Source organism: Pelecanus crispus, chromosome 6 (genome assembly GCF_030463565.1).
Source record: "Pelecanus crispus isolate bPelCri1 chromosome 6, bPelCri1.pri, whole genome shotgun sequence".
NCBI classification, from domain to species: Eukaryota; Metazoa; Chordata; class Aves; order Pelecaniformes; family Pelecanidae; genus Pelecanus; species Pelecanus crispus.
In genome coordinates, this window is record NC_134648.1 from 60,669,894 (window position 1) to 60,696,367 (window position 26,474).

At 40.3% G+C, this 26,474-nt stretch overlaps 1 protein-coding gene across 1 annotated transcript in view; it reads right to left on the bottom strand.

Moving 5' to 3' along the window:
- Nucleotides 1-26,474, bottom strand: part of BEGAIN (brain enriched guanylate kinase associated) — a 160,546-nt gene that overhangs the window by 46,565 nt on the left and 87,507 nt on the right. Inside the window, exons 4-6 of the mRNA XM_075712823.1 lie at nt 13,277-13,438; nt 11,594-11,650; nt 6,814-6,880 (exon numbers count right to left, since the gene is read on the bottom strand). Of these exons, the coding sequence (XP_075568938.1) occupies nt 6,814-6,880; nt 11,594-11,650; nt 13,277-13,438 (286 nt within the window). The remainder of the gene's footprint in view (nt 1-6,813; nt 6,881-11,593; nt 11,651-13,276; nt 13,439-26,474) is intronic.

Below are 26,474 nucleotides of genomic sequence, written 5' to 3' on the forward strand. Positions count from 1 at the left end.
TATTTCAATTAATTCCACATTCCCTCCTGTTCAGACAAAATGACATGGTTTTGAGTTCTGTAGCTGCTATACTATTTCCAAAAAGTAGTTTTCTTTATTTAAAAATAAAACAGATTATAGAAACAGATGACAGAAACTGCCTATAAGGAACTGAACTAAATGGACCAATACTCCACTTGTATATGCTTTCTTCTTTTTTTTTTTTTTTTTTTTAACTGTGATAAACCCTGTCTTTGCCATTTTCTATTTATTTTGTTAACAGGAGGTAAGTAACTGGCATCGTAAATTAGATACAAGAGAACCTAGGAATTCCTTTGATCTTTTTTGTAGGCAGTGGATTTAGATAGAGGAGACCTAGAAGTTATTTGGAAATTTGCTCCTTGCTTCTTGATGACCTCGGCCAAGACATTTTGCTTTTCTATGCCTTGTTTTCCATGTTCATAGATGACACCAGCTTTTGTGAAGGACTTAGAGATGTGAAGTGCCTGCCACACAACATCTTTTCAGGCTTATTCTTACTTGTTCTTTCTTTCCCTTTCTTTGCAGTGAACTGGCAGATAATCACAAAGGGCCAAGGCATAGGTCAAAAATACCCACACCCCAGAGATACTTCTATTCTTTTCAGCTACTTTGAAAACAACAGCTTTTTCTATTCCTGGCTGGTCAAGATGGTAGCCCGGGGGGATGTCCTGAGAGGCGGAGGCCAAACCATGGAGGTCACAATGAAGAAAATTATCAAAAACCTCAGGTATCAGAAATGCATACCAGTGGCCAAGAGATAAGACACATGCTGAGATAGGACACATACTGAGCTCTGGAGCTCTGTCATCATGCAACAGAGAGGACGCTGGAGTGAGAATTGTCCATTGTCACTTTACAGCTTCCTTGGGCTGCTGGTACTTGTGGAAAATGTCCTACTAAGAGGGAGAGACAGAGCAGAAGCTTTCCCATGGCTTTGGAAAAAAAGGAAAGTAGTTTCCAGAACAGTCTCTCATGATGTCATATTAATCTATGGCAATTAGGAATAGGCTGGACTACCTTACAAGTCTTGGGAAGAAGGATCACCCTGCCAGCCACATAACAATGGGATAACAATGGGAAATGAATCTGTGAGAGTGAAAATTTCAGTGAGAGAAAGGACTGAGGATGTCTGAAAACCTGTGTGCACTTCTGTGCTCATGCGATGAGGAGTCGTGTTCCCAACTTACCCAGGAGATTTCTTTTATTTAACTGCAAAACTAATGGATCTACTCAGTCAGAGCCTGTGTGTTAATGTGTGTGGGTTTAAAAGGCTGGTCTTATTGCCTATTTGACAACCTTTTTTTACCTGGGAAATAAGCGTGAAAAGAGTTAGTGAGAGATGGAAATCTTTAGTACAAAATGCCTGTAAGCATAAAAAGATGAAACCTAAAGGTCTCTTAGAAATGCATTTTTTCAACTGCTATTTTTATAAATGACATGTTTCTGTCACATTTATGGTCATTTCCTTCCTTAGAAATGTTGTTTTGCAGTTGTTTAGTCCGCAAAACATGGACCTTCTCTGGCTTCTGTCTTAACTAACCAACCAGTATAAATTTCTCTCGAAATTCACAGCTGTCTTCATTGAATGTGAGCAAATGAGCCTGTCAGGTTGAGCTGACTCTAAACTTTTCTTGTCTTTGGGATGCAAATCCTTTTAAGTATATTTAGGTCATCTCTATTTGATTTTCATGGGACATACAGTGGGGGGGAAAGCAAGTTGTTTTTCATAAAGGAAAGAAAATGAAAAAGATGTGCTTTAAATCACTCTGTTCAAAGTCACTGTCAAAGTCATCATCCTTCATCCAGGAACCTAAACATGCTAGGCTTCTGCTTTCCTTAGGTTTGTGTCAGAAATAGTCTTTTTCTCCATTGCCTTCATCTTTCACTTATGTTTTAAACCATATTGGGGTGTGACTGGTAGCTGTCATAGGAGACTTAGGTGCAATCTGGTGACTGGTTTAAATTCCAAAGCCAAAGCGCTGGCCTCGCCCTGGTAGTTAGATGCTTTTAATGCCTCACTGAAATTGTTAATCTAATTCCTCACCACTTTCTATATTCTTTTCCTTCCTGGCCTGGACACCCAGCAAACTGCTTCCTTTAAAATAACGTGCCCCTGACACAAAGTCTCAGAGCTCCACTTAAAATTGCTCAGCTCATATTTAATTCATCTTTGAATTTCACCAGCTGGAGATGTTTGGGTATATATTATGGGCATCAGACTGGAAAGCCCCAGATATTCAAGAGCTGGATAAATAACTCTTAATAACATGGAGCATAAAGTATTTGCTGTACCTGTTGGTCCTCCTCCAGCTCATAGGCAGAGGAAGAAACAGGATAAAAAGCAATGCAATGCTCAGGTAGTGCAGCGTTTCAGACTTGATCATCCTTACACAAATCCCTCTTTACTGCTGGTTTATGTAACAATTTCTTCCAACTTTATGGCTGAGTCACACCCCCCAGCCTGCCTTAATGTAAATGAAAAATCAAGCATTAATGTGATGTAACAGTTTTCATCTTGACAGCTGATAAAATCTGTAATGCACTGCATGCAGAGGGGCAATGCTGGCTTTGCAGAGGGGGGAACCAAAGCCCCAGTGGCTGGGGCTGTGCCGGGGAGCCTGGCAGGGCTGGTGGAGCTGGTGTCCAGCATCTCCTACACCACAGACCATAGGAGTCCAGTCACGTCCCTGATGTCTGACAGTGTTCAGTATTGCTTATGCTGCCGAAAGGTCCTGAACTGGAACTGAGAGAGAAGAAAGTAATTTCCCTCCTTAAAAACAGCAACCAAACTCAACAGGACTGGGGAATAACACTTTGAAGAACCAGAGGTTTTGGTTGGGCAGCAGTCTTGAGAGAGATAAGTCAGAAGACTGAGGGGTGTGTGGGAGTAAGGGTTTATGAAGTGGGTGCATTGATTTATCTGCTGGTTCCTCTGGTCATCAGTGGGTTCTGCTCCTTAACGCAGGGCAGTCACCTTCCTTGTTCACCTCCAATGCTGCCTGTGTATTTTTGTATTAGAAGCAGATAGCATGTGTTTTAGACTGAGCAGAGGTTTACATTCTGGCCTCTTGAAGGACTGCATGAGAAATGAGTTATACTGTTGAGCAGTCTGTCTGTAAAACTGTTACTTTCTAGTTACAAGACATATTTTAGGGTATTTCTGGAGAATATGGTCTTGTGAGATCTTTGCAGCTGGATTTCTGAGATCAGGTTTTTCATGAACATTCAACATTCAAAATGCAGATGGGGGAGGAGAAATGGGTGCGATTTTCATTAGCGGTTAGGTTTATTAAGCAGCTATTATTAGGTATCTAACAGTTATTCCCAAATGTAGACACTATTAAAAATCTGGCTTATGGCTTTAAAGGTAAAATTACAGAACAGACTGCAACCAAAACCGTTAAAACTGCAGAAGCTTTTTAAAATATATTGCTTAATTCCGGTGAGGATTGCATGTGGGATATAGTTAGATTGAGATCATATAAAGGATTTCTTAACATGTGGTTGGGATGACTTGCACAATCTACTTATAACTGCTGTTTGTGAGCAGCAAGACCATGGCAGAGCATCCTTGGGAAACTCAGACCAGTGCCAGGGAGAGTGAAGACTACTGGTGACAACTGGAACTAGATATTGTAAAAAGTTCTTTAATTGAACAGCCCTTTGATGGAATTACAGTGCAAAATTTAAGGACTCTGCTTAGTCTTTTCCCACATCTTAATGTAAAAAAAATTGTAAAGCTAAATTATTTAAGAAGGCAGCCTGCATATTATCCTGCTTCACCAGTGTTTGCAAGACCAAACAAATCTTCTCCAGTTAAAGACCCCAACTGTGGCAAGAACGCGAGTTTTATGAGTAGTGACAGTAGCACTTTAGTTCTGTGCTACATATGTCTCTACAATGTCATGTGTTTAGTCTTGCCCAGTTTAATACAGCAAACTCTCCACTGATTTGAAGACTGCATTTTTTAGCTTTTAGCCAGCACAGACACTGTGGTTTGTATTTTATATTTTTATTTTGAGTTCTGATGTGATAGAGGATACCATTTGCTGTGATCAGAAGTGTGCTTTCAAATATTTTTAAATATTTTATAGATTAGCACTCAAAAGGAAGCAGAGCCTAGAAGAAAAATAACTGCTACTTCAGCTTCTTTTCTGTGACTGCTGCTGAATTAATGATTATTTTTTACAATAGCAGGCATGAAAGGCTTTAACGTTCAGGATACCCAAAAACATTTAAAGAGGGAAGCCCAGGTGGAGTCCTAGATTAGTGGTGACAGGCTGGGGCCAGTCACTGGGAGAGGGGGAGTTGCGGGTCACCTGTAAGGACAGGGAGAAAGGGGGCTCCTGGGGGCATCCCAGGTCACCTGCAGGCAGGGGGAGCGAGGGACCACTGCCCTGGGGGCATCTTCTTTTCCCTGCTTGTTGCATTTGGGCACATTAAATGGTCAAAACTTGTGTAAGAATCTCTGTCTGTGTATGTGTGTATACACATATATATGTGTGTCTATAGAGGGATGGGATAGGGCAGAGAGGGAGAAAGTAACCACATGTTTTATGTATTTGGATTTGTATAAAGGTAGAGAAATCAAAGGATTTTGATTTTGGAATGGCAAACTGACTAAATGAGACAAAAAAATAAACACAGCTGTTCCTCCAAAGCAAGAAAGGGAGAGAAAGGTATCCAAGAGCCCAGACCACCATAAGCTGTTGATTAACCAAACCAGCTGTTATTTAATCCAACTTTCTCTGAAGTATTGAGGGTTTTTGGAGTGCCTTGAAAATCAGATGGTTTGGCTTATCTATATCAAATGTGGTACTATTTTCCCCATCTTTCTGTTTTTAATAGTTTCCATTTGATATTTGTTTGTTTTTGTTTTGTGTCTGCAGTTTCAGTGTTTCAGAGGGCAAAGCAGTCTGAAGTTAAGTGGTTTACAGAGCCTGGTTGATCTTCTTCAAGCCTCTAAAGCTACCTTCAATGACTGTCATATTAGTGGGATAAAGAAAGGTACTGTGCTCTGTGGAACCAGTCTTCCTTGTTTCTGTTCTGTGCTCTGAAGTCATTGCTCAGGATTTGATGTGGATGCTGAAACATTAGTTTAAAAATTCTTCGCTTTGATCTGAAATACCTGATAAAAAAGCATGGATTTTCTAGAGTCCTTCTTTCTATGTTTCTAATATTTTTATTTCATTTACCACTCAGAATGCCTCCATTTGTTTTATCTTTTGTAGTGCATATGTAATAAATTTTAGGCCACAGATGAAAACAAAATCCCGAAGAGATTTGGGTAAAAGGAAAAAGAAAGTAACAAAGGAAAAGTGGAGAAAAAAACACAGTAACATGAGATCAAATGTTATTTATGCTTGTACAGTGTTTATACACATATTTCTGAACAAACATCAGCTATATCCCAGCTGTAACTTTGCCTTGTTGTTAGCCAGTTACAAAAGCATCAGTACTCTATTCATTGTCAGCTATTTAAGTAGACTCTTGAGATAAGAACGATGACACTTTCAAAAATTTGTTTCTTAGTAAAGGCTGGTGTCTCTCCAGTATGTTCCCATAGTCCCTGTTTACTCTCAAAGCACAACAATCTGTTCCCTTCCCATGTTTCCCATGCAGATGTTACATATGAGACTTGTGTAAAATGTAGGCTTACCCTGGCATACTTATAGCTGTACATCAGGACTCTGCCCAGACCTATAAACTGTGTGTTTATGTGTGTGCACTGTGCTTGCCAGGGCCACACCAGGTATGGGGCTGGGCAGAAGGGAAGCAGGGAATGACTGGCTGTACTGAACTGGGAGAGGAGGAAGCTGCTCAGGCTGTGCTCATGACCTAAAGATCATAGAATCATAGAATGCTTTGGGTTGGAAGGGACCTTTAGAGGTCATCTAGCCCAACTCCCCTGCAGTGAGCAGGGACAGCTTTAACCAGATCAGGTTGCTCAGAGCCCCGTCCAACCTGACCTTGAATGTTGCCAGGGATGGGGCCTCCACTACCTCTCTGGGCAACCTGTTCCATTGCTTGACCACCCGCATTGTAAAGATCTTTGGAAGTTCAAAACTGTTGTTCTTTCCTCAAGTATTACCCTCACATCTCTCTGTAAATTTTCTGCTAATGGTGAGTATGATGTCCCAGCAGCATTAGCAATAAGCCAAGGCACTAAAGGTTTTGCCATTTCTTTTTAACATCAAACTATTTTGAATGAACAGTGCTGTGTCTTGTAATATCAGTCCTAGATGTGAAGCCCATAAATGGTGCAGTGATTTCCTCACTCAGTTACTAACTGGCCTGTGACAGTGACATTGACATTGCGGTTGCAGACACATGCAGATTGGAAATTAATACACTGAGATTGAAAGTTATGACAGCATATAAAAGTCAGACCATCCAAGCTTTATTAAATCACTTAATAAGAGCTGAGTGAAAGTATCTAACAAGCATGAGAAAACCTTGGATTACCTTATTTGAATTTTTTACTTAATGAAAACATAAATATTTAAAACCCATGAAGTTATTAACTAAATTAACCAGAATTATTTTAAAGGTACAATTTATTCAGCCAGATCATCAGCTGATGCAGTCTCCATTTAAATGGATAGAGCTATGCCGTTGTACACAGCTTGAGCTCTAGATCATGATACTAATAAAGTCATATATGCTTTTTAAGCATACTGCATTAGGAGCATGAGGGGGGTTTTGTGACAGTTACGTATGTTTGTCATATGACTTAAGAACCATAAAAACACATTTAATATTTCAAAAAAAAGTTCACTTATGATAACTTACCATTCTATAAAGTTTATCCTCCAGATCCTGATTAATTCTTTGTAAGGCTAGGTAATTGTTTTGTATCCTAAAACAAAGATGATATCATGTAATTGAATGCATTGGTTTTTGTGTTGTTTTTACCTGTAATTTTCACATCAGTACAAAACCATGGCTTGCACTACTTGAAATCTATTTTCTTATCAATCCTGTTGCCAGTCAGTGGTTGCCTTTGAAATGTAATTACCACCTACTTCCTAAGCAAAGCTTCTTTGTCATGTTTGCTTACTATATTTAGCAACAAATTCCATCAGGAAGTGAAAATATGTTTGCTGTTCTGCACTTGTGTGCAGACATGCATCGCAGCATGGGAACTTGCACAAAGAGATTGTAGCTTTACATCAGGCTCAGGAATGATATGTTAGCCAGGAAGTTTGAGCTATATGCTTAGAAAGTACAGAAAAAGATTTATGGAGCTCTCTTGATAAGGAGAATTGCAGCAGAAACAGAATGACTGTAGCAAAAGCAACACACGGGCATCACCACATGACTTAGAAGAGAATGTTCCTTCTTTTGACAGAAGTTCAAGAAATTGCCTATTCTCAAGAGCTAAACATATCCCCTTTCTTCAGGAAATACATTTAGATAGCTTAGCCTGGAAAAGTTGGGTATTTATTTTTATCAGCACTGAGGGATTGAATGGACTCACAAAATGAGACTTCCCTGCTTATTCCAGAGCAATACACCAAAGAAAAGTTTCAGTCTCTACATCTTTAGGTTGCTTAGATGGTAACCTTGGTATTGTAATGAACAAGCTGGACAGCCTGTGGGAAAAACATCACTATTTGGGTAGGAGCTGTGCCTTTCCACAGAAGGTAAGGAGGGTAGCTCCTTGTTCTTGTTTGCACATATCACCTCAGCAGGATTTATAATGAGTGTAAAGCAAATGTTAGAAGCTCAGCTGTGAAAAGTTTGTCTGAATACATCTATATGTTCGTACTGAGAATCTTAGGTCAGTAGGTCAAAGTATTTTCACTGGTGAGTTGATTTTAGTGGGCAAGTGTGTTCACTGTAAGAGTGAACTCGGATGTAATACACATTCATTCAGCAGAAAGCCACTTCCTCTGAGAAGCCTGGATTTGGGTGTAGTTTCCATGATGATCAGGAAGGGACTGGGATTAAAGAAGTCTCTTTGGCTTATTGGATGGTTAGGAGTGGCTGTTGAAACCAGAACTAAGACCTGCATTCGAACCATGTCTTGGCTGCAAATTGAGGGGTCCAGCCTGCCTGTTCCTGGCAGTGAAGCAACATGATGGTTCAGGTCTCTCCCTGCTTCTGTTGCCATGGAGATTTTCTTTCCAGTTAAGTGATCAAAATTCTCTGTTCAGGGGCAGGCCAGCGGCTCACGGTGCCCCTTGCAAAGCATGCAGAGCTCCCACTGGGGCTCCCAGTAATACCATAACATCTGCTGCACGGACCTGGGAGGGGAGGTCTGTGCTGAGGACAGCTGCTCTGTGGGCATATTATTATTTATGACATCCCCACGGGTGAAACTCCCTGGGGTACCGAGGGTCAGCCCAGACTGAGGACAGCTGTTTCAAATATGCATTGAGAGCCTGGGGGAAGTTTCAGTGTTGTGTACATTTTACAGATCTGCTAAGCAGAGATTTCCTCCCTGTAAGGAGGATCTGTGGTAGAGAGTGTTTGCTAAGGTCGTGACCCAAATGGGCTAAAAATCTGTGAAACTTGTACTAACCTATGGCTTGTCATTACTCACCACTTCTCACAGTGCCCTTGTGTAAATGTCCAGGTGACTTAAAGAATTGACTGAAGTTTATGGATCTCTGCATTGTCCATGCTCCTGTTAGATGCAGCATTTGCTACTAAGCCTCTGTATAGACATTTATTTGTGCAGCTCTAGGTATACTTGGGATTTTCACAGCTATTTAGCCACAGTCAACACAACAAAAAGAAATGCTAGGGTACCCTGTACTCAGCTTTTCAATGCAAAGGAGAAGGCAGAGATGATCTTGGTAAACCAGTGGAAGCAAAGAGGCTTAAACTGGCTTTGTCTGCAAACAGCTACTCAGCCCTAACATCGTCATGTTTTGTTGGTAAGGTTGTGTGCCATGGTGCAGGGAACAAGGATTTAGAAAAATAAGATAGGGCCTGCTGGCTAAGACCAGAGGTGCCCCAGTATCTTGTCTGTCATGGTCTGGCCATTTTTCTCTAGTAAGGCAAAACAGAACAGGTTAAACTTGCTTTGCACCTAGGCAGCTAGTGGCTCAACTAGAGATGGTGTAAAACCGATGTAAACTTTTAGCACCTGCAACCTCCTAAACATTTGCACGGGTTCAAAAGCATCTGCATAAATTCCTGAAAGAAAAGGAAAAGAATTATTGGTTGAGGACTTTTCTAGCTCAGGCCTTCCTGTATCCCAGTCTGTTATGCAGTATGGACCTATGTGGAGAGCTCAAGGGAGACATTGAAGGTACCCTTTCCATATCTGTAAGATCATGAATTACCAGCAGTAATTGCTACTTGGATATCTGGCTTATGATGGTGGCAATGCATCATTGGGTTTGCTCCTCAGCTTCTGTTGACACTGGTTTTCTCTTGATATGGATGACTGGAAGATTAGTTACCATTACTATAATTGTTCTTGGCTGGCAACACTTCCATGCCATAGATGGTAGAGGGGTTTTGCACCAGCTTATTACAATCTGCTTCTCTCCTTGTAACTTCGTTTGTCTTTGCCCATCAAATTTTCCTCTGTTGTATGTTAGGTGAAAGTAGCCCACAAACCCTATTTCTCCAACACATTCATTTTACACTGAAAAAGTTGACCATTTCCCAGTAAAATCAAACCCAATCTAAACAAAAAATCCACAGTAAGTAGGAAGCTGAGCTTCAAAAAGTGTTTCTATTGAGAACATTATGCAAAGGTAGTCAAAATAAGCACAAACACGTGCACCACATACACAAGCACATACACATGCACATATACGCATAAAACCCAAATTGGAAATCCACTGTGCCAAAAGAAGTGTCAGCAAATGTGGGTGGCAAGGAGAGAAATGGACCCAGAAATATATGGAAGAAAGTGTTAAAGGGATAAAAGAGGAACAGGGTAATCAAATCAATCTTTGGGCAACACTGTAAAATAAAGAAGGAGTAGGGAAAATTATTCCAATTTGAAAATGATCAGATGAGCAAATGGTAACTTAACCCTGTTTGCAGAAAAAATACACCCAGATAGCCTGAACCTTGTGAAGTATGAAACATTTTAACGTTGTAAATCTGGCTTCTTGGTAAATAAAGTCATAGGAAATAGGTCAGCTTCGCTACACTGTGAAACTGTGTTAAGAATAAACTCCTGTGAATCAATAACTTATTATAATTTTTTATAGCTTTTTGTGTCGTTCATGGTAGTAGGTGATACCCATGTGCCTCCAGGTACATATATGTACATGCATTAAATGCATGTTTAGGTTCTGGACTAAATTAGGGCCTGCTGAAAAGTATTCAGACCAAATTGAACGTTACATATCTGTGCTCTAACCCAGCAGACAACACACTCCTCTCTAAGACTGCAGATCACCACTAAAGAGGAAGTCTGCAAAAGCCTCTGTTTCTCTGCTTCCACTCAGTCTCAAGCCCTCTTAAGGCCATGAAATATATCTAAAGTAAAACACAGGCTTGGGCTGACTTTCTCTAGAGAAACTAGAGAACAGTTTAGCTTTGAACGGTGACTGTTAAAATGGTAACTTCTTGTTCAAAAAACCTTTTCCCTCTCTGGTATCACAAGTTACACTGACTTCCTTATGAAAAACAAGGGGTTTTCCCTCATTTATTCCAAAGCTAATACAGCTACAGGATTCCTGTTCAGAATACCCCTTCAGTTCATGAAATGTCTTGCTTTTGGTGAAACAATTACGTGTGGGGGCTATGTATGGGTTTATTTCTTGTGTCTTAAAAGTACTCTCTTTAAAAGTAAAAGGCAAAAGTAAAGTAAAGGTAAAAGCTCAGATGGGGACCTTGCCAAGTTGTTACCCAGAGTAGGTTCTAAAGCAGGAAACCCAGCGTCACCTTTAGAGATCAGTTTTGGTTCCAAGATTGGTATTTGAATAGTTTTTAAATTCTAACTTAAAAAACCCATGCCAATCATGTCAGATAGGGGATCACTGTGAGGTATATGAAATCCTCAATCTCTTTTCCATCCCTTTTCAAAGCCAAACCTATGCTTTACAGTTAATATTTTCAAACCCACTCAGCACTGCCCTGATCTTGCTCCCCCTGACCCCAAAGAAAAAACACATCTCTGCAGAGAGGTCGAAAACTCGACCATCAAGCCATGTAAATGACCTCCCTGCTTGGGTAAGAGAGGAGAGGCCTAGCAGCAACACAGGTAATTCTGGATAAATTAAGACAATATAGGCTTTCAGAAAGGAGTAGAAAAGGATGGCCATTCAGCCTCTCAGAAAAATTCTGCACTTAACAGTAATGGAAATTTAATAACAGAAATGTTCTCTAGTATGCAAGTGGGATCTTGTTACACAGGGCTTATTTATTAGGGGGCTTGAATTTCTCTCCTGTACAGTGAATAAAGCAAGAGACATATTATTGAAACTAATTCTAGTTCCTTGTTTTTCTCACACTGATATTCCTCTGTGACATGTTGCTGACACGCTTTTGGATGACAGTTTTGTTTCAGACATCATCCTTCTCCAGGTTGAGAAATCTAGTTGTTCAACTTGAGGTATGCCTTGCTATTCTCAATAGAAACATTTTTAAAGCTCACCTCGTAAAATATTTTGGGCTTCCAATATGATATGTCTTCAGGGGAGTAATCATCTGCCTGAAACATAATTTTTAATATAAGTTTTCTTCATAATATTGTACAATGTTCCATCAGAATATCGGAAAGTCAGTTCTACTAATCTTATGTTTGGTACAAGTACTAGACCTTGCCATGAGCAAAACCCAGACTTTTCAGCCTAAGTTGTCAAGGGTGCTCAACTTATCGGGGCCCAATGAAGTTGATAAGAGGCTTCCTACTGACTAGGAAGCCTCTTTGTTTTAACAGAAGTGGGATGGTCAGCCCCTCTGCTAAATATGACACAGGATTTATGGCAGCCATGCCTGAAATAATGTTTCAGGAAAAAAAAGTACCAACATTCCCTCTTCTTAAAGCTGAAGTATAATGGAACAGAACTACGTCAAGAGCAGAGTTACTTTCAATAGCTCTGCTCTGAGTGAAGTGACAGGAAAAATATTGTTGACATGAAAACAATATGGAGACTCTTCAGACTGCTCTTGATACATGTGTGTAGATTTCAAGATTAAACACCTGCTTATTTGGGTCTTGTTTTAAGAAGCCTCCCCAGTTAGGGAAGCATTTAAGTTATAAGACCATACTAGGATGTTTCCTAATTTGAGGTCTTACACCCTTTTTCTGTTTAAAATTTGCATAAAATGGTTTGGCTGACTCAGTTTGTTGGTGGTTTCTGGCTTTGGTTTGGTTTGGGTTTTGCCTTCTGCAAAGAATGAAAAACATTTCTTTGAGTATAGCCCTGGAATGATTCGTTCTGAATTTCATTGTGACTCATCCAATGAACTAAATCAAACAGTTCAATTATCTACATCAGTTTAGGAAAGTCCTCACAAGGAATGCAAATACATTCCTGCATAAATGGACAACTGTAGGTTCAGAAGTTTTGCAAACAAATGAAAAAATGGATATTAAGAATCACTGATAAATGTAAAGCTAGATTACAGACCATTTTAATCAGTGCCAGGAATGTCAGGAGTGTGTGCTTATTGTAATTTGTCATTAACATTAACTGGGACCCTGATTTGCAATAGCACTGTACCACAGCTTCAATAATTTTAAATAATAAGTTTTCAGTATCATTCCATTCTACTTGGGACTAAAAAGAAAATTATTTGCTGTAGCATAATGTGAAATGTCATACTATTATTTGAATTGAACATAGTCTCAGCTTTGAGTGATGGAGGGCCAAATTCTGTTCTCTTGGTTCAGTGCAATGGAGAGTAATAACAGACAATATGCAGCCAAAGGCATTAAAAAAAAAAATCTATCTGTATATATACAGTATAAGTATGCTTATGTAGTATGTTTATAACCTTCGTATGTGTAACACAACATGGCACTAACCTACATGTATGTTTACACATAAATGATGTCATATGTGTACCTATGTACATGTATTTCTATTTGCATGTTTACTTTCAATACAGACACATCTTACATATCACATGTAAGTAACTTCATGTTGTATGTAATATATATTCAGATAAGTGAAATATATATATTCAATGTGAAAACACAATGTGTAATCAATAAACAGTAACTGATGTATGTTTGAGACTATATGCTTACATTTTTACTTACATATGTCTTTAACACAGCCACTTGTAAATTCCTAATAACTCTGTTTATTTCAAAAAGTTAGTTACTAACCTTCTCAGTTTTTCAGTTACTTTTTCAAGTTCCTCCTGAGCACGTCTCAATTCTATTTCAAGATACTGACGTGTAGAATCAAATTCCGTTTCAAGCATTTCCAGCTTATGGGTAGTGTACGATAGACGCTTTCGTAATTCCCCCTTCTGTTCTTGCAAAGTACTAGAAAAACAAAGACCACAGCTGTAGAATTTAGCTGTTCCCAAAAAGCTTTTCATGATCCACTCTTTGACCAATTCCCTACAGTATAGGTTGGCATTAAGCCAGAGAAGTGTGCTTAATAACTTGTTTACTGCACTTTGAAAATCTTCTGATTTAGACAGTTGACTGTCTTCCCATCTGTCCTTTCTAGCGCATTCATTGCTAATATCTCATTAGTCATAATGGACTATTTTGTGAAAGAATCCTCATTAAAATACAAAATACACTCTAGAGTTTGGTTTCACACAGGACCTTTCATTTAGAGTTGTCTTAAAATACTATGACCAAAGTAGCACATATCAATAGAGCAACAACTCTAAATAAACTGTGCAAAAATATTTCCTTGCCAATAACCCGAGTTATAATATATTTTGTGGAGAAAGAAAATTTTGTCTCATTTGATTCAATTACCACCCCAATCCCTGGCCATATTGCTGCTACAGATGTTATTGTTGAGCATCTCATCTGGTGAATGGTAATTAATTAACCTTGTAGTAATTTTAAAGTTATGGCTCTTGCCCCATTTTTCCACTTATTTGAGAGCAAAGACTTCCCAGATTCAGGTGTGACCCCTAGTTTTTCACAGTTCTTTCACTAAGAAAGAACTTATGCCCTGCTTGTAAGCTAGCTTCAGTTACACTCTGACAAAACAAAGCACTAGGCACAGAATTTGGAGAGAGGAGGTTATTCACTTTGTTGTTTTCTGTTTATTTGTAGATGACATAAGATAGCATAAAGCCAGGAGATCCAAGCAAAATTTTCATCATGACGGTCCAAGTGCCATCTGCACCCAAATAGTCCCTCCAGATTTGCAGCAATGACCTGGGGATCCTTCTCTTGCTTTACTGGAGCTCAACTATGCAACTTCAGGTGAGCCAGTCTGCACTTGCCTCAATTCTTATCTGCACAATGGAGAACTTTTATCCTTGTCTATTTACTTTGTACGCTCCTCACTCTTCTAGCATGTTTGCCAGTTGCACAGCAGGACGGGGTTCCAGTCAGAGCTGGTATCTCTGGAGGTCATTGTAACTTGGGTCAGATACTGCAGCCTCAGTATTAAGCTGATCTCTTGGCTTCAGGTGTGACCTCTGAGGCATTACAGAACTGGACTCTGCCATCATCTAGGGATGAAAGTGCTACCACGTGATGCATTGTGAATTGTCTTGCTTGTTTTTAATCATATGATAAAAATAATTCTTCATAAAAGAATAGCAAATCTTGATTCCCTTTGATGTCAAGTGACTACTGCCATCAGATTCAGTAGAATAATGTTTTGGGTCTTTAATTAGGCAAGAGAGTTGAGAATAACATGCCATTCTTCAAGAAACACTTCTCTGAGCTGTCTTCAGTGTGACTGTTTTCTCCTCCACAAGCTGTGATAGGAGCTTCAGTAAGTTAAGGCAAAAGCTTTACAATTGCTGCTTACTTGATCCATGCAGCTAGGAAACAGTCTAATGTTTTGCCAACACAGTGCTCTATTTCAATTACACATATTGCGTGGTTACAGTTATACTTAGATTACCAATTGTAGTTATATTTTCTTAAAATAATATATTCTAATTCAGACATTTAATGCAGCTCCAGTTAATGCAATCATTTAGTTTTTATATTTCACTTGGTGAATAAACCCCCCAAATTATCTAGGGAAACGAGAATCTGAACCCATGCTGCTCATTTCTGCATGTCCTCATTCATGACATTACCACATCACACCGCCCTTCACTTGCTCTGCTTCTGGCCTGTTGTTCTTGCTACTTATCTGCTCATCTTGGGAAAGAAGAGTGGTCAGTTTTCCTTCCTGTAGCCTGGCAAATTGAGTTTTCTTCTGTGAAGTGGGAGTTACAGTATCAAAACTGTTTAGAGTGAAAAGAGATTTGATCTCAAGTATTCTGCTGCTCTAAAAATCTAACCACTAGGGTTTGTACAAAAAGTAGACCATAGGTCCTCCAGCTATGGGTTTGGATAAAAATGCCCAGGCCATGCTCTATGCTGGGCAAGTGCAGTTAATGCAAGTTAAGCCAGATCAGGGGAGGTTACAGCATCCGGCTGCACAGGGGAGTTTTGGCCACAGGCAGAGTTTGACCTCTGGGACAAAGAGGGGCTGTAGGGATACAAATATAATGGGAATGCCAGGGATGTTTAAGTCAGTAATACCTGAAGACTGCTTAACAAAAGAGGAAAAAGAGGAAAGTTAATGGCCTCCAATAACTTTGTCTTCTGGTTCCTCATGTAGGTACCTTTTTGCTTTGGATCTCAGTTGTGTGAAGATTAGGTAGCAGCAAAGCACTCGAATTAAGTTGCTTCTCCTATGAGGCCAGGCTGAGAGAGTTGGGGTTGTTCAGCCTAGACAAGAGAAAGCTGAGAGAAGACCTTATTGCAACCTTCCAGTACTTAAAGGGGGCCTACAGGAAAGATGGGGAGAATCTTTTTAACAAGTCCTGTTGTGACAGGACAAGGAATAATGGATTTAAACTAAAGAAGAATAGATTTAGACTAGACATAAGAAAGAAATTTTTTACAATGAGGGTGGTCAAGCACTGGAACAGGTTGCCCAGAGAGGTGGTAGAGGCCCCATCCTTGGCAACATTCAAGGTCAGGTTGGACGGGGCTCTGAGCAACCTGATCTGGTTAAAGCTGTCCCTGCTCACTGCAGGGGGGTTGGGCTAGATGACCTCTAAAGGTCCCTTCCAACCCAAAGCATTCTATGATTCTATGATTCTATACCTGTGTGCCTAGACCTGTCTATGTTGGGAAATTTGGGGTTCAAAATGTGAGTTCTGGGTAAACGTTGATCCTCAGGTGGAAGGCAGTGCTGTTCTGAGATGCCAAAATGTGCCTTGGGATTCAGGTCTGGACAGTTTGGCAGGTTTGGCAGCCTGAAGCTTGTGCTAGGGCCCCAGTTTAGCAAAATTTTGAAGGATAAACTTCAAGCTCAAGAACTTTTTTCCCCTTGAAGTTCACTTTGAAATGTTTGTATTCTGGAATTCTTTGCTTTCAGAATGGGATTATTAATTTCATTAAAATCAAGCCTATTCTAATGAGCTTTACTGCAACAGTCTACATACGTGCACTCTTCCACATAATGCTTTGAGTAGTAATTCATAGCTGTAACTTTGTAAAAAAAAGAAAAAAGCCCCTGTGGTTAAGGCATAAGTTATGTAACTTCAAAGATCAAAGTTATTCTCATTCAGCAAACCATAATTCAGAAAAAGCTCTACTCATTTCCACCCAAGCTGGAAAGATGGGGTGGCATCCTGAAACCCTCCCAAACTTAGCAGAACTCCTGCTCAGTATGTACTTCAATTCATCTGATACACACAAAATGAGCTGGCTGTTTTTAAGAGGACTTACTCTTTTTAAAAAAGAACAATAACACCTGGTTTATGATGGGATTATTTAAGATGTAGTAGTAGGTACATAAGAGTGAATCGTTATTAAAATACAAGTTATTAATGAGAGAGGTAAAAATTTTAGAAACAAAGAAATCATGTTGACAAGAATATGCTGAATGGCAGGAAACTTACAGCCACTTTTATGGGGGGAAAAAAAAAGAAAGAAAGAAAAGACCCCAATTGGGAAAGCACTTAACCATATGCTTTAATATCCTTCTTGAGCCAAGCAAGTTCTGAAAAGATAGCTAACGTTAAGCAATGATGCAATGAAACTTATGCTTATGATTGGCACAAATAGGGAAATTTTCCTGAATCTGGGACTGAAACCATTGAAAGGGTACCAATAGCTGTAACACTGTGAGCAGATTTCCGAGGGTTCCTGGCATGGTTTTGATTTCTGCATGAATTGAGTCTTATCTAGGTACATTACAGGTTTCAGGTAAAGCCTGTTTTTTTCTCTTGCCTTCAGTTGTATGTGAACAAACACCTAAGAAACAAAGGCAAGGCAAGTGAGAGACAGTAGAAAGAACATGCAATGTGTCAGATTTAGTATCTCTAATAGCAGGATGAGAGGCTCAGTTTTTGTTATATACAAATCTAAGGTCATGAAACAGATGTTCTTTCTCTGAAAACCTTCCCCTTACTGTTAGCTTCTGGTGGTATCATATGATGTCATGCCTGCATTCTCTTTTGTTGCGTTTTTTGTTCTAGAAGTCTGGGCTTTTCATCGGAGTGCTTAATTTTGTTGTGCACCCCTGCGAATTTGGTAGTGGTAATTTAGACAGGGTTGAAAAGAGGGAAAAAATAAAAAGTCAGAAGTCATGAAGTCAACAAGTCAACCATTCGGCACTTTCCCTTTTCTCCAAAACAACAAACTCCACAAAGTAGCTGTATTTTGTTTCCACTTGTCACATACCAGTTAATTAGAAAAGTTCACTGCACAATTTTTTTAATGCTGCTAAATCAATATATTTTAATTCATAATTTATCTTCTATGGCTAGTCATCCCTCATGGTTCTGTATTATGTATATAATAAAGAATATATATGTATTTGGCAAATATTTTTTTTTATGTATGTATATGTATTAGTTGTTTAGTTTAAAGACTGGGAAAATAAATCAATGGAAAAAGTACAGCCAGGAGAGAGGAGAGGACTTATTTGCAAATAAAAAAAGTCTTGGGAAATCTGGTAGTGCTATGTCTTAGAAAACACCAATCCTATATTCCATGGACTTCCTGAAACTCTGACAGCTGGGAGGAGTGAGGAATTACAGGATGGGATTAAAAATCCTGTGGAGTAGGACCTTTTGCATGAGTGGTTCTCTATTTCTTCTAATGATCTCTGAAGTCCTGCTCCTGTGACAACCAGTGGTTTGCAAGGCATTACCCATTTTGCTTCATTAATGTATTTCTCTAAAAAGAAGGACATTAAGTACAATGTTAAATATTTAGACTGGTGAAAGAAAACCTCTGAAGGGAAGCTACTTTAAAGGTTACTAAAAACAGGCCTTCAGACTTTCCAAAGTATTGTATTCACTAATTAGCTCTGTTTACACTCATTGAAAATATAATATAGATATGAAAACGTATATTGGCACAGAAATTTGTGCCCACAAACATTGTAATGTTGCCGGTAATTGCCAGGTTTGATTTCTGGAGTTGCTCTTTGCCAGGGAATTTGAAGCTCTGTTCCTTCAGGCAGTGCTCCTACAGAGGGACGCCAAGCCTCACTGTTGAATCCTGTTGCTGGAGTTGATCCTCAGCAACAATTCAGAGGCCATTCAGGGGAGATATTGCCAGATGGGAGTTAGCACTTCTCAGGCTCTACATTTAGTGAGAGGAGGTCTATTTTACAGGAGAAAGATGAGAAGGCTGTGCAGGCAAGCTCAAGTACCACCAAATACTCCTGGTACATTCCTGGCATTAAAATTTTGCCATCCCAGTTTGAACAAGAGTTGAAGCAAAGAGATATTTGCATTTCTGGTGTCACCTCTCCCTCTCCAATAAACCTTTTCTCCACAAAGGGGTGTGAGTGGCCAAAATGGATATTTTTTTTTTTTCTGGGTGTTCCTACCAGCCTGTATGTTAAGCTGAGCATCGGTGTACTCTGCACAGCTTCAGCCCCAGAAAAGGGTGCATAGGTCGATGAGCAGAATGGAGACAGACATCATGTGCCTATCTCAGCCTGCAGCCGTCTGTTGGGATTCATCTGTAGCGCTGGCTGGAGAAGCTCCAGGTGAACATATTTCCACCAGAGCATTTCAGGCAAAGCTAAGATACCATGTGGTGACGGCTCTATTCTGAGGAAGGTGTGCTAGAAAACAAGCAGGTTTTCATTGTACCTGTCTGATCTTCTGCCAGCTCATCTGCCTGGCAGATGGCCTGATGACAGAGGAGTGCTGGCATGCAAAGTTGGGGCTGTTCAGCTCCCTGCAGGTCGGAGGATTTCTAGAGCTTGTTACCCTTGGACAGCCCACAAAGAGGGTGCTCCCTGAGGTTTTACTCCCTGAGAGTCAACAGCTATGGGGCTGCCCCATCGGTGGAGTGTCCTGGAAACCCCACATCTCCACCTGGCCCATCAAACTGCTTCAGCAGCACTTTCACGCCTGCCTGCCACCCCAGGGCTTTGCTTTGTAGATGGTTCTGCAATGTTGTTTAAAATAGGAGCAAATGCATTTTTTGAACTACTGAAATTCTCCCTGAATGGACTGATTAAATTCCTTCACACAACTCTAGGAGTGAATAAAACAAAATATGATTAATGGTGTTAGAAGGGAAATTAGTAGTAAAAGGAATGCAAAACAAGGGCAAGATAGATGCCCATGTCAAATATACTGAAAAAACATACCAAAGGTTCTCATTTCTGGGTAGTGAAACAGAAGTTTAATGTAGCTGTGAAATCCTAAGTCAAAATAATTGTATTTTGTGGGTAATCATCCGGCCTTGGGAGAATGAACATGTAAGTAGGAACTAATCTGGTCTGGGGTCTGGGGCTCTGAGTCTTGTACCTGGCTTTGCCAAATGTGCCTGGTGTTATACAGATCGAGTGAGTTAAGGGAAGACTGACCCGACCAGATGCAAATGTCAATACTGCTGGTCAGCTGTGGCTCCCTTTCTTAGTCGGTCATGACAGCAAGCACTATCAGGATGAGATTAATGTCACCTGTTTTAGAAGCCTACTTTTAGATAAGGTGACACAAATCTGGAAGTACCCATTTCCGTTAATTACAAAGGGAATCTAGTCAAGTAGTTCAGATGTAGACAACTGCATCTCCTCAGATAACTCCCCCTCTTGCTGACTCAATACTGTGTGTATGAGATGAGGGAATAGCATTTGCTTTCTTGTTTACTTAGATTGCGTGGAGGCCCACAAAAAAGAACAACTAAATGCTTTTAAAGTGTTTATCAGATCTGTTTCATGTCTGCGATGTGTCACATTCTAAAAAAGGGCTTCATAGGATCAGGAATTTGGGAGCACTGACGGAAATTTAAAAAAATATATTCTGGAACAGAATTTCAAAAAGCATCTTTTCTTCTTCCACCCTGTGGGTTTTTATCTAGGGAAAAGTAAAAAATGGTCATCCCTGCACAGGTGCTTGCTGTGAAGGAGTCTAAAGAGCAGGAGAGGGTCTCTGGGAAGGGCTGAGGGAGTGCCTGCGAGCCCAGCCATGTTGTGCTGACTTAGACCACTGGTGACAGACAGCCAGGAGCAGTGATGCGGTGGGCAGCCACAGAGCCTGGGGCCAAGTTTGTGCACTTGCTTTTCTGGAAACGCTTTCCCAACAGTGTGAAGCTGCTGTGGTCCTCTGCAAAGACATGGCCTGTTTGGCTCAAGGAGACAAAACAGCCACATCCCTGTTTTCGTTTCTGATCTTTGGATGGAGTCTGTCATCACAGAGACGAGGGCAGTCAGCCAGGCAGGAGGCAAGGCCCTGGGGGACCTCTTCCTGACATGCAGCTTACACCCCAGCGAGCAGCAAGCTGGGGACAGGGAGTTCTGGGGACATTTGCAGCTAGCAGAGAAGCCAACAGGTCCTCAGTGCCACCACATTGCTACTCAATGGAGCTGAATGGCATTGCCAACTTAATCTGGGGGCTATGAGGGAATTTTGGCTTCAGCAGTTCCTGCTGATCCATGGCTAGTGGTCTGGATTACCCAGGACCTTTTATTCCAGCACAGCTCTGCTTCTGGTCATGGGTCACGGCTCTGGCATGAGTCATGCTAGATCTGCATGCTGCCCGGGGTGGACATGCTGCAAGAAAGGCACCCAAACCTTGGCCTGGGAGTAATAGCTTTGAGATGATAGTTGTGTCGTTGAATCTGACCCCCCCAACAATGTTTTTTAGATTTCTAGTTGTTGGGAAATGAAGTCCAAGCATTTTACAAATGTTTTCTAGATTAATGAAAGGTCTTTAATGAAGCAGTAATTGGATTTCTATGTTAATCAAGTTTCGATTATGTGTTACATGCTCAGGGTCACCGTTTCAAAAGGGTAATGCCAAAACTATTTTCCTTGTCTGCAGCTTTTGTGGCTAACCTTGTGCTTGCTCCATCCGATTAGGATGGGGATGGGATCAAATGAGAAAGTCTAGATCCAGATTCTGAGAATCCAGCTAACACACCTGAAATCAGTTTTACTGGGGAAATAGATTACATTGCTGCAGCTCAGACCCAGAGCCCAGTTCACAAATCCCAATACTCTTGTGCTCTTTATTCAGCAGCTTCATTTGTACCCAAACAAATGCCTCAGCAAATGCATGTCCAAGTTCTACAATAGGGATTTTCTTAGAAATTGAGGCTCACACACACTTTGTTCGGCTCACCTATTTTTTTTCAAATTTTCACCAAGGTCTGTCAGGGTTTTTTTTCACTCCAGCACATCCACAAAATTTCTCCATTACTTTCAAAGAAGTTTGTTAAATATTTGAAACTTTGGAGTATGAACAGTTTGCCTGTCAAACTGCATGCAGATTTTTCCTTCCTATAGATATATATACACACACATATAGACACACAAATATAGATAGATAGCTTTTGGAGGGTTGATTTTTTTTTTTTTTTTGGCCAGTATTAAACCATTTGAATTTTCTTTCCAGTACTCATTTTCAAAATAAACAACCTGAAGCTGGGTTTGGATTGTGAGAGGGAAGGCCTGTACATATGTTTCAGAACAAATGTGTGGGTGATCCAAATCTGGAGCTCAGATAGTTTCCAGATGACTGATGGACACATAAAACAAGAAAAAGCATCCTTTTCTTAGGTTCTGGAAGAATGTAAACCAGAGAAGAGGGATGCTTTACCAGAAATGTTAAAGAGAATCATTTGGAAGGGATGTGGGGAAAGAAAAAAAAAGATGTTTAGCAGTTGAAGTCCTAAGTGCTGTGGGACAGATCCTTAGCATTAGAGCCTATTTACAGCACCTGGAGAGCTGATACAGCTACCTTAAAACAGAAGTATCGATGGGTTTTGGAAGGTAGCTTTTCTTCACCTAGGATGTGAGTATCTGTTGCATAATCTGCACAATTAAAAATTCAGACCAGGCAAGAGATATTATATGGTAAATGTGTCTAAACTGTGCTGGGTTTATTAAAAAAAGGTAGAAAAGAGAGAGATCTCTTAAAAATAAAACTGAATTATGTTTTCGTTATATTGACCTGACAGTCTTTCATTGCAGAAGGGCTGACTTCTATAACAAGTATCTGAAGCCCACAGGCACATCTATCCAACAAGAGCATTCAATATTAACCATAATATGAGGCGATTAAGATATGAAAATTCAGTTACATGTTGACATGCAAAAAAACCCCTTAGAGGACCAGCTGTCAGCACTGAGTTGTCTTAAGTGAATGTTATTATTGTTGGTGGAACATGGTAAGATTTTTGAAATATGCTCATAATAGACATACAAATGGTCCTTTATTTAAAGGTACTATCTATAAGCTAAGGCTCTGAATGGATTGAATAGAAATACCATTAATAAAATCACAGTTTTCAGAAACAGACACTAAGGGTGTTTTGGTTATTTTAAATGAAGTTTCTTCAGCATGGAATTGTGATTCCCCCAGTGTGCTGAAAACTGCACAGGGCAAATGAAAATGAACAGTGAGAATCCAGACCTGCATCTAGGGAGCACGTTACTGTGCAGAGCACTAAGAAATCAAGGGTGCAGAGCAGCTCATGGAGAGGGAAGGATGTGGACTTACAAACCGGGACATGCACCATCCACCACAAGCAGCTGCACTGGCTAGCCCAGTGCTGTGCTTGGTACAGGGCCGCACAGAGACTGAAGAACTGAGCCAGGTCTCTGAGGACTGATTTAATACTTCTCCTAACTTGACTTGGATCTCAAGTCTTCAAAATATGTTTCTGTTTCCTATTAAAAAAATAACCATTTTTGCTTATGAAACACTTCTGAGGTTAAATACCTGAGTGTTGTCAGGCTGGCTGTATGTGAGAAATGAGTGCAGCACACCATGAAGAAGCAGGAGCCTTGTGCCCAAATTGAAAGGTGACTAAAGCAGAGTGAAACAGTGGAAGCAGCAGAAGCTGTTACAATGCCTGCCTTCTTCCAAACTGCCTCTTCGTACCTCTGTTAGGCTCTCCCTAAAGTCTGCGGGGGCCAACTGATTTCAGCTCTGGCAGATAGACTTTTACAGTCAGTGTCTTAAATGCAAACCATTGGGTTCAGTTAAGTCATCCTATAGAAGTTTGAGTAAAGACTGTCCCTGTTCAATTTGTTTCTCTGTGTGGCTAGAAAATGAAGGGATGAACAGGTGGAAAATAAGTTTGCGAAAGAAGGAAAAAAGCATGCAATTCAAGGCGGAATACATGTTTTCAGACTCAGTCTCTAGAGGTAGAAAGAGTATGTTTATTTCCTCATGATAATGGAGGACTGTGCTCATGTTCATGCCCTACTCCAAGTTGTCTGCATTGTCCAAATGATGCCCAGTCATCTGGACCACATCACAGCTGGTGAAGCTGGGAGAGAAGGGAGTTAAATTCTGGCATGGCAAACTTCAGCCAGCACTTGTCCAACAGAGAAGAGACGTAACGACCTTGACCATTCCTAGGCAGAAAGTGATCTTCACACTGCTTGCTGCCCAGACTCTGCTCCTGACATGACTCTGGAAAAAGGTTCATCTCTGAAAAGCTGCTATTTTCTGGCTTTCCAGAGGCTGATATGTTTGCATCAAACAATTGGCTAGAAGAAATGATGTAAAAGCAGCAGAAAAGGCTGACTGCAACAAATACTTCTTGCTGTAACAAAGGCTATTGGAGGGGCTGCCTCCCACAGAAAGTGATTTGAAGTTGTTGAACAGACGTTGCTTGCTTTTTAACGTCTGGCAGAGTCCTAGCAGTCTGCACTGCATCTCACTAGAGAATCCAAACTACTAAGCAGTGATGAGAAAGGAGAACAAAAAAAAAAAAAATAAACCAAGTGAGGTATTGAGAAATGGAGGTAGCAAAATTAGAGGTAGACTGCAATTTATGATTTGGAAGCCAAAGAGAGCTCTCCAGGCGATTGAGAAAGCTGCCTTTGGTTGCAGCGGCTCTCCTTACAGCTTTGAGTGGCCAGCTTCTAGATTGCTTTGGTTTGTAGTCACGGATAAGCACTCCCTCTGGAAATTACTGAAAACAGCCTGCCACATCAGCTCACAAACTTATAAAGTTATATTTTAATTGTGTTATTAAACCTTTCTCACTTCTGCTTTTGTTTGTTTACCTTCCTGATTCATGTGGATCAAGCTGTGCTGGAACAGGAATGTGGTTCCTCCTGAATTGTGCTGTTTATTTATAATAGGACATGTAGTAATAATGGGTGAAACCCACTGCCCAGAAGCAAGGTGGAATTTATCTTACTCTTTCTATTAAAGGACTGAGGTTGGAGGTGGGGTAGGGAGGTACTATAGAAACGGGCTTTAGTATCAGGGAAAGAATTTTGTTCCTGTTTCATTTGGTATAAAGCATCCAGATATAGGTTGATGGACAGAGGTCATCATCTCTGTTCTCACCTTAGCTATTTCCTGCCTTTCCCAATCCTTTTCTCTTTCCTCTGATTTGAAATTCATCTGTGTCTGGTCCAAGGGACTCATTTTAGTGGGCTGGAGTAGCGCTTCCCCTCAGAAAGGTTATGCTAAGTAGTTGAAAAAATTAAATATACTCTTTTGGCTCCAGGACCGGTTAGACAGAATTTCTGCTGGGACTGGGGGGAGGAGGAGCTGTAGATGACACTGGTTTTTTCCTTTATAAGCAGTGTATATTAGCTGCTTTGAACAAATTACTGAATTTGCTTTTTAATTCTATGTGGTCACAGTTGTGTTCTGATCCTTGTATGACAGAAGTCATACAAGACAGAAGCTCGTGTTGTATGTCTAACTTGAATCCATAGGTGATTGCTTTTAAAAAAATGCTGATGTTTGCCAGATATTAGTAAAGACTATGGGAGAGAACACTGCTATTGCTTAGAGTGAGACACACCATTGACCTCTCAGACACTTTCAGTAGCCATCGGTGCAGTTCTACTACAGTCTCTGTTCTTTATCATTTAGCTCCCCCATCACACACAGCTGTGTGACACTGCTAAAGCAACATGCCATAGAGGTGAGCTCTAGGGACTTTTTGGGAACTTTTCTGGCAGTAGAATAAATCATTGGTTTGTTAACACAAGCAAACAATTGTATTAAATAAGTTAATAAATTGATTTAATACATTGATTAAATAATACCCCTTAGCCTGGATACACCCAAATTCTCAGTTGTGCACATGTAATTCAGATTCTGAGGGAAACTTACTACACACAGACTCATGTATAAAGTGTTGAACAGGAACAATGGGAGCTATCGGCTGTTATCTGAATGAAGTAATTTTGCCTGAATATTTCAAGATATTATTAGTTTTCCTACAATAACAAATGATCCTCAGCTCTTTGATCAACTTGATATTACAGCAAAAGAAGAGAAGGAATAAAAAGAGAAAGGAATTGCCATCTGTCATCTTTGGCTAATTATTTCGAGCCCTACCTTGTTTTATACACTGCGGCACATTATTTTAGGACTTGTTAACTGAGAAGTCATCTACTCTGCAAGAGTATAAATGAGTTCACCTCTAGCGAGTTCCCCACCACGCAGCATGTTGTGCCATCATTTCATACAACCTTCGTCCCAACATAATCTCATGATTTATTAGTTCAGTCCAATCTATTTTATCCTGCTCCCACAGCTGAACTGGCTTTTGTGTAAGACTCTGTTTTGTCACTTTTTTTTGTGGGTGTATGGGGAAGGAGAGGGAACAGGACTGCATTCCTCCAAACTCCTGTTAGTAGTCCAACACCTTGGCATTAGCTCTTCTGCAGTTTTTGGAGTGAGCCAGTAAATGAAGGAGCTCTCTGCAAGTGTGTAGGGACCAAATCAGGCATCAGGTACTCATCTCAAAAGATGTTTGCACTACTCATGTGAAAAGCAATACACAACGTGTTTCTTCAGAGGGGACACAGGGGCCCTCTGCTTCCACCTACCCTGAGGATGTAGCACCCCAAAGAACCATGCAAAGTGAGGAAGCAGCTTCATTACTACAGACTTTCCCAAAAATTCCTCTTGTGCCCTG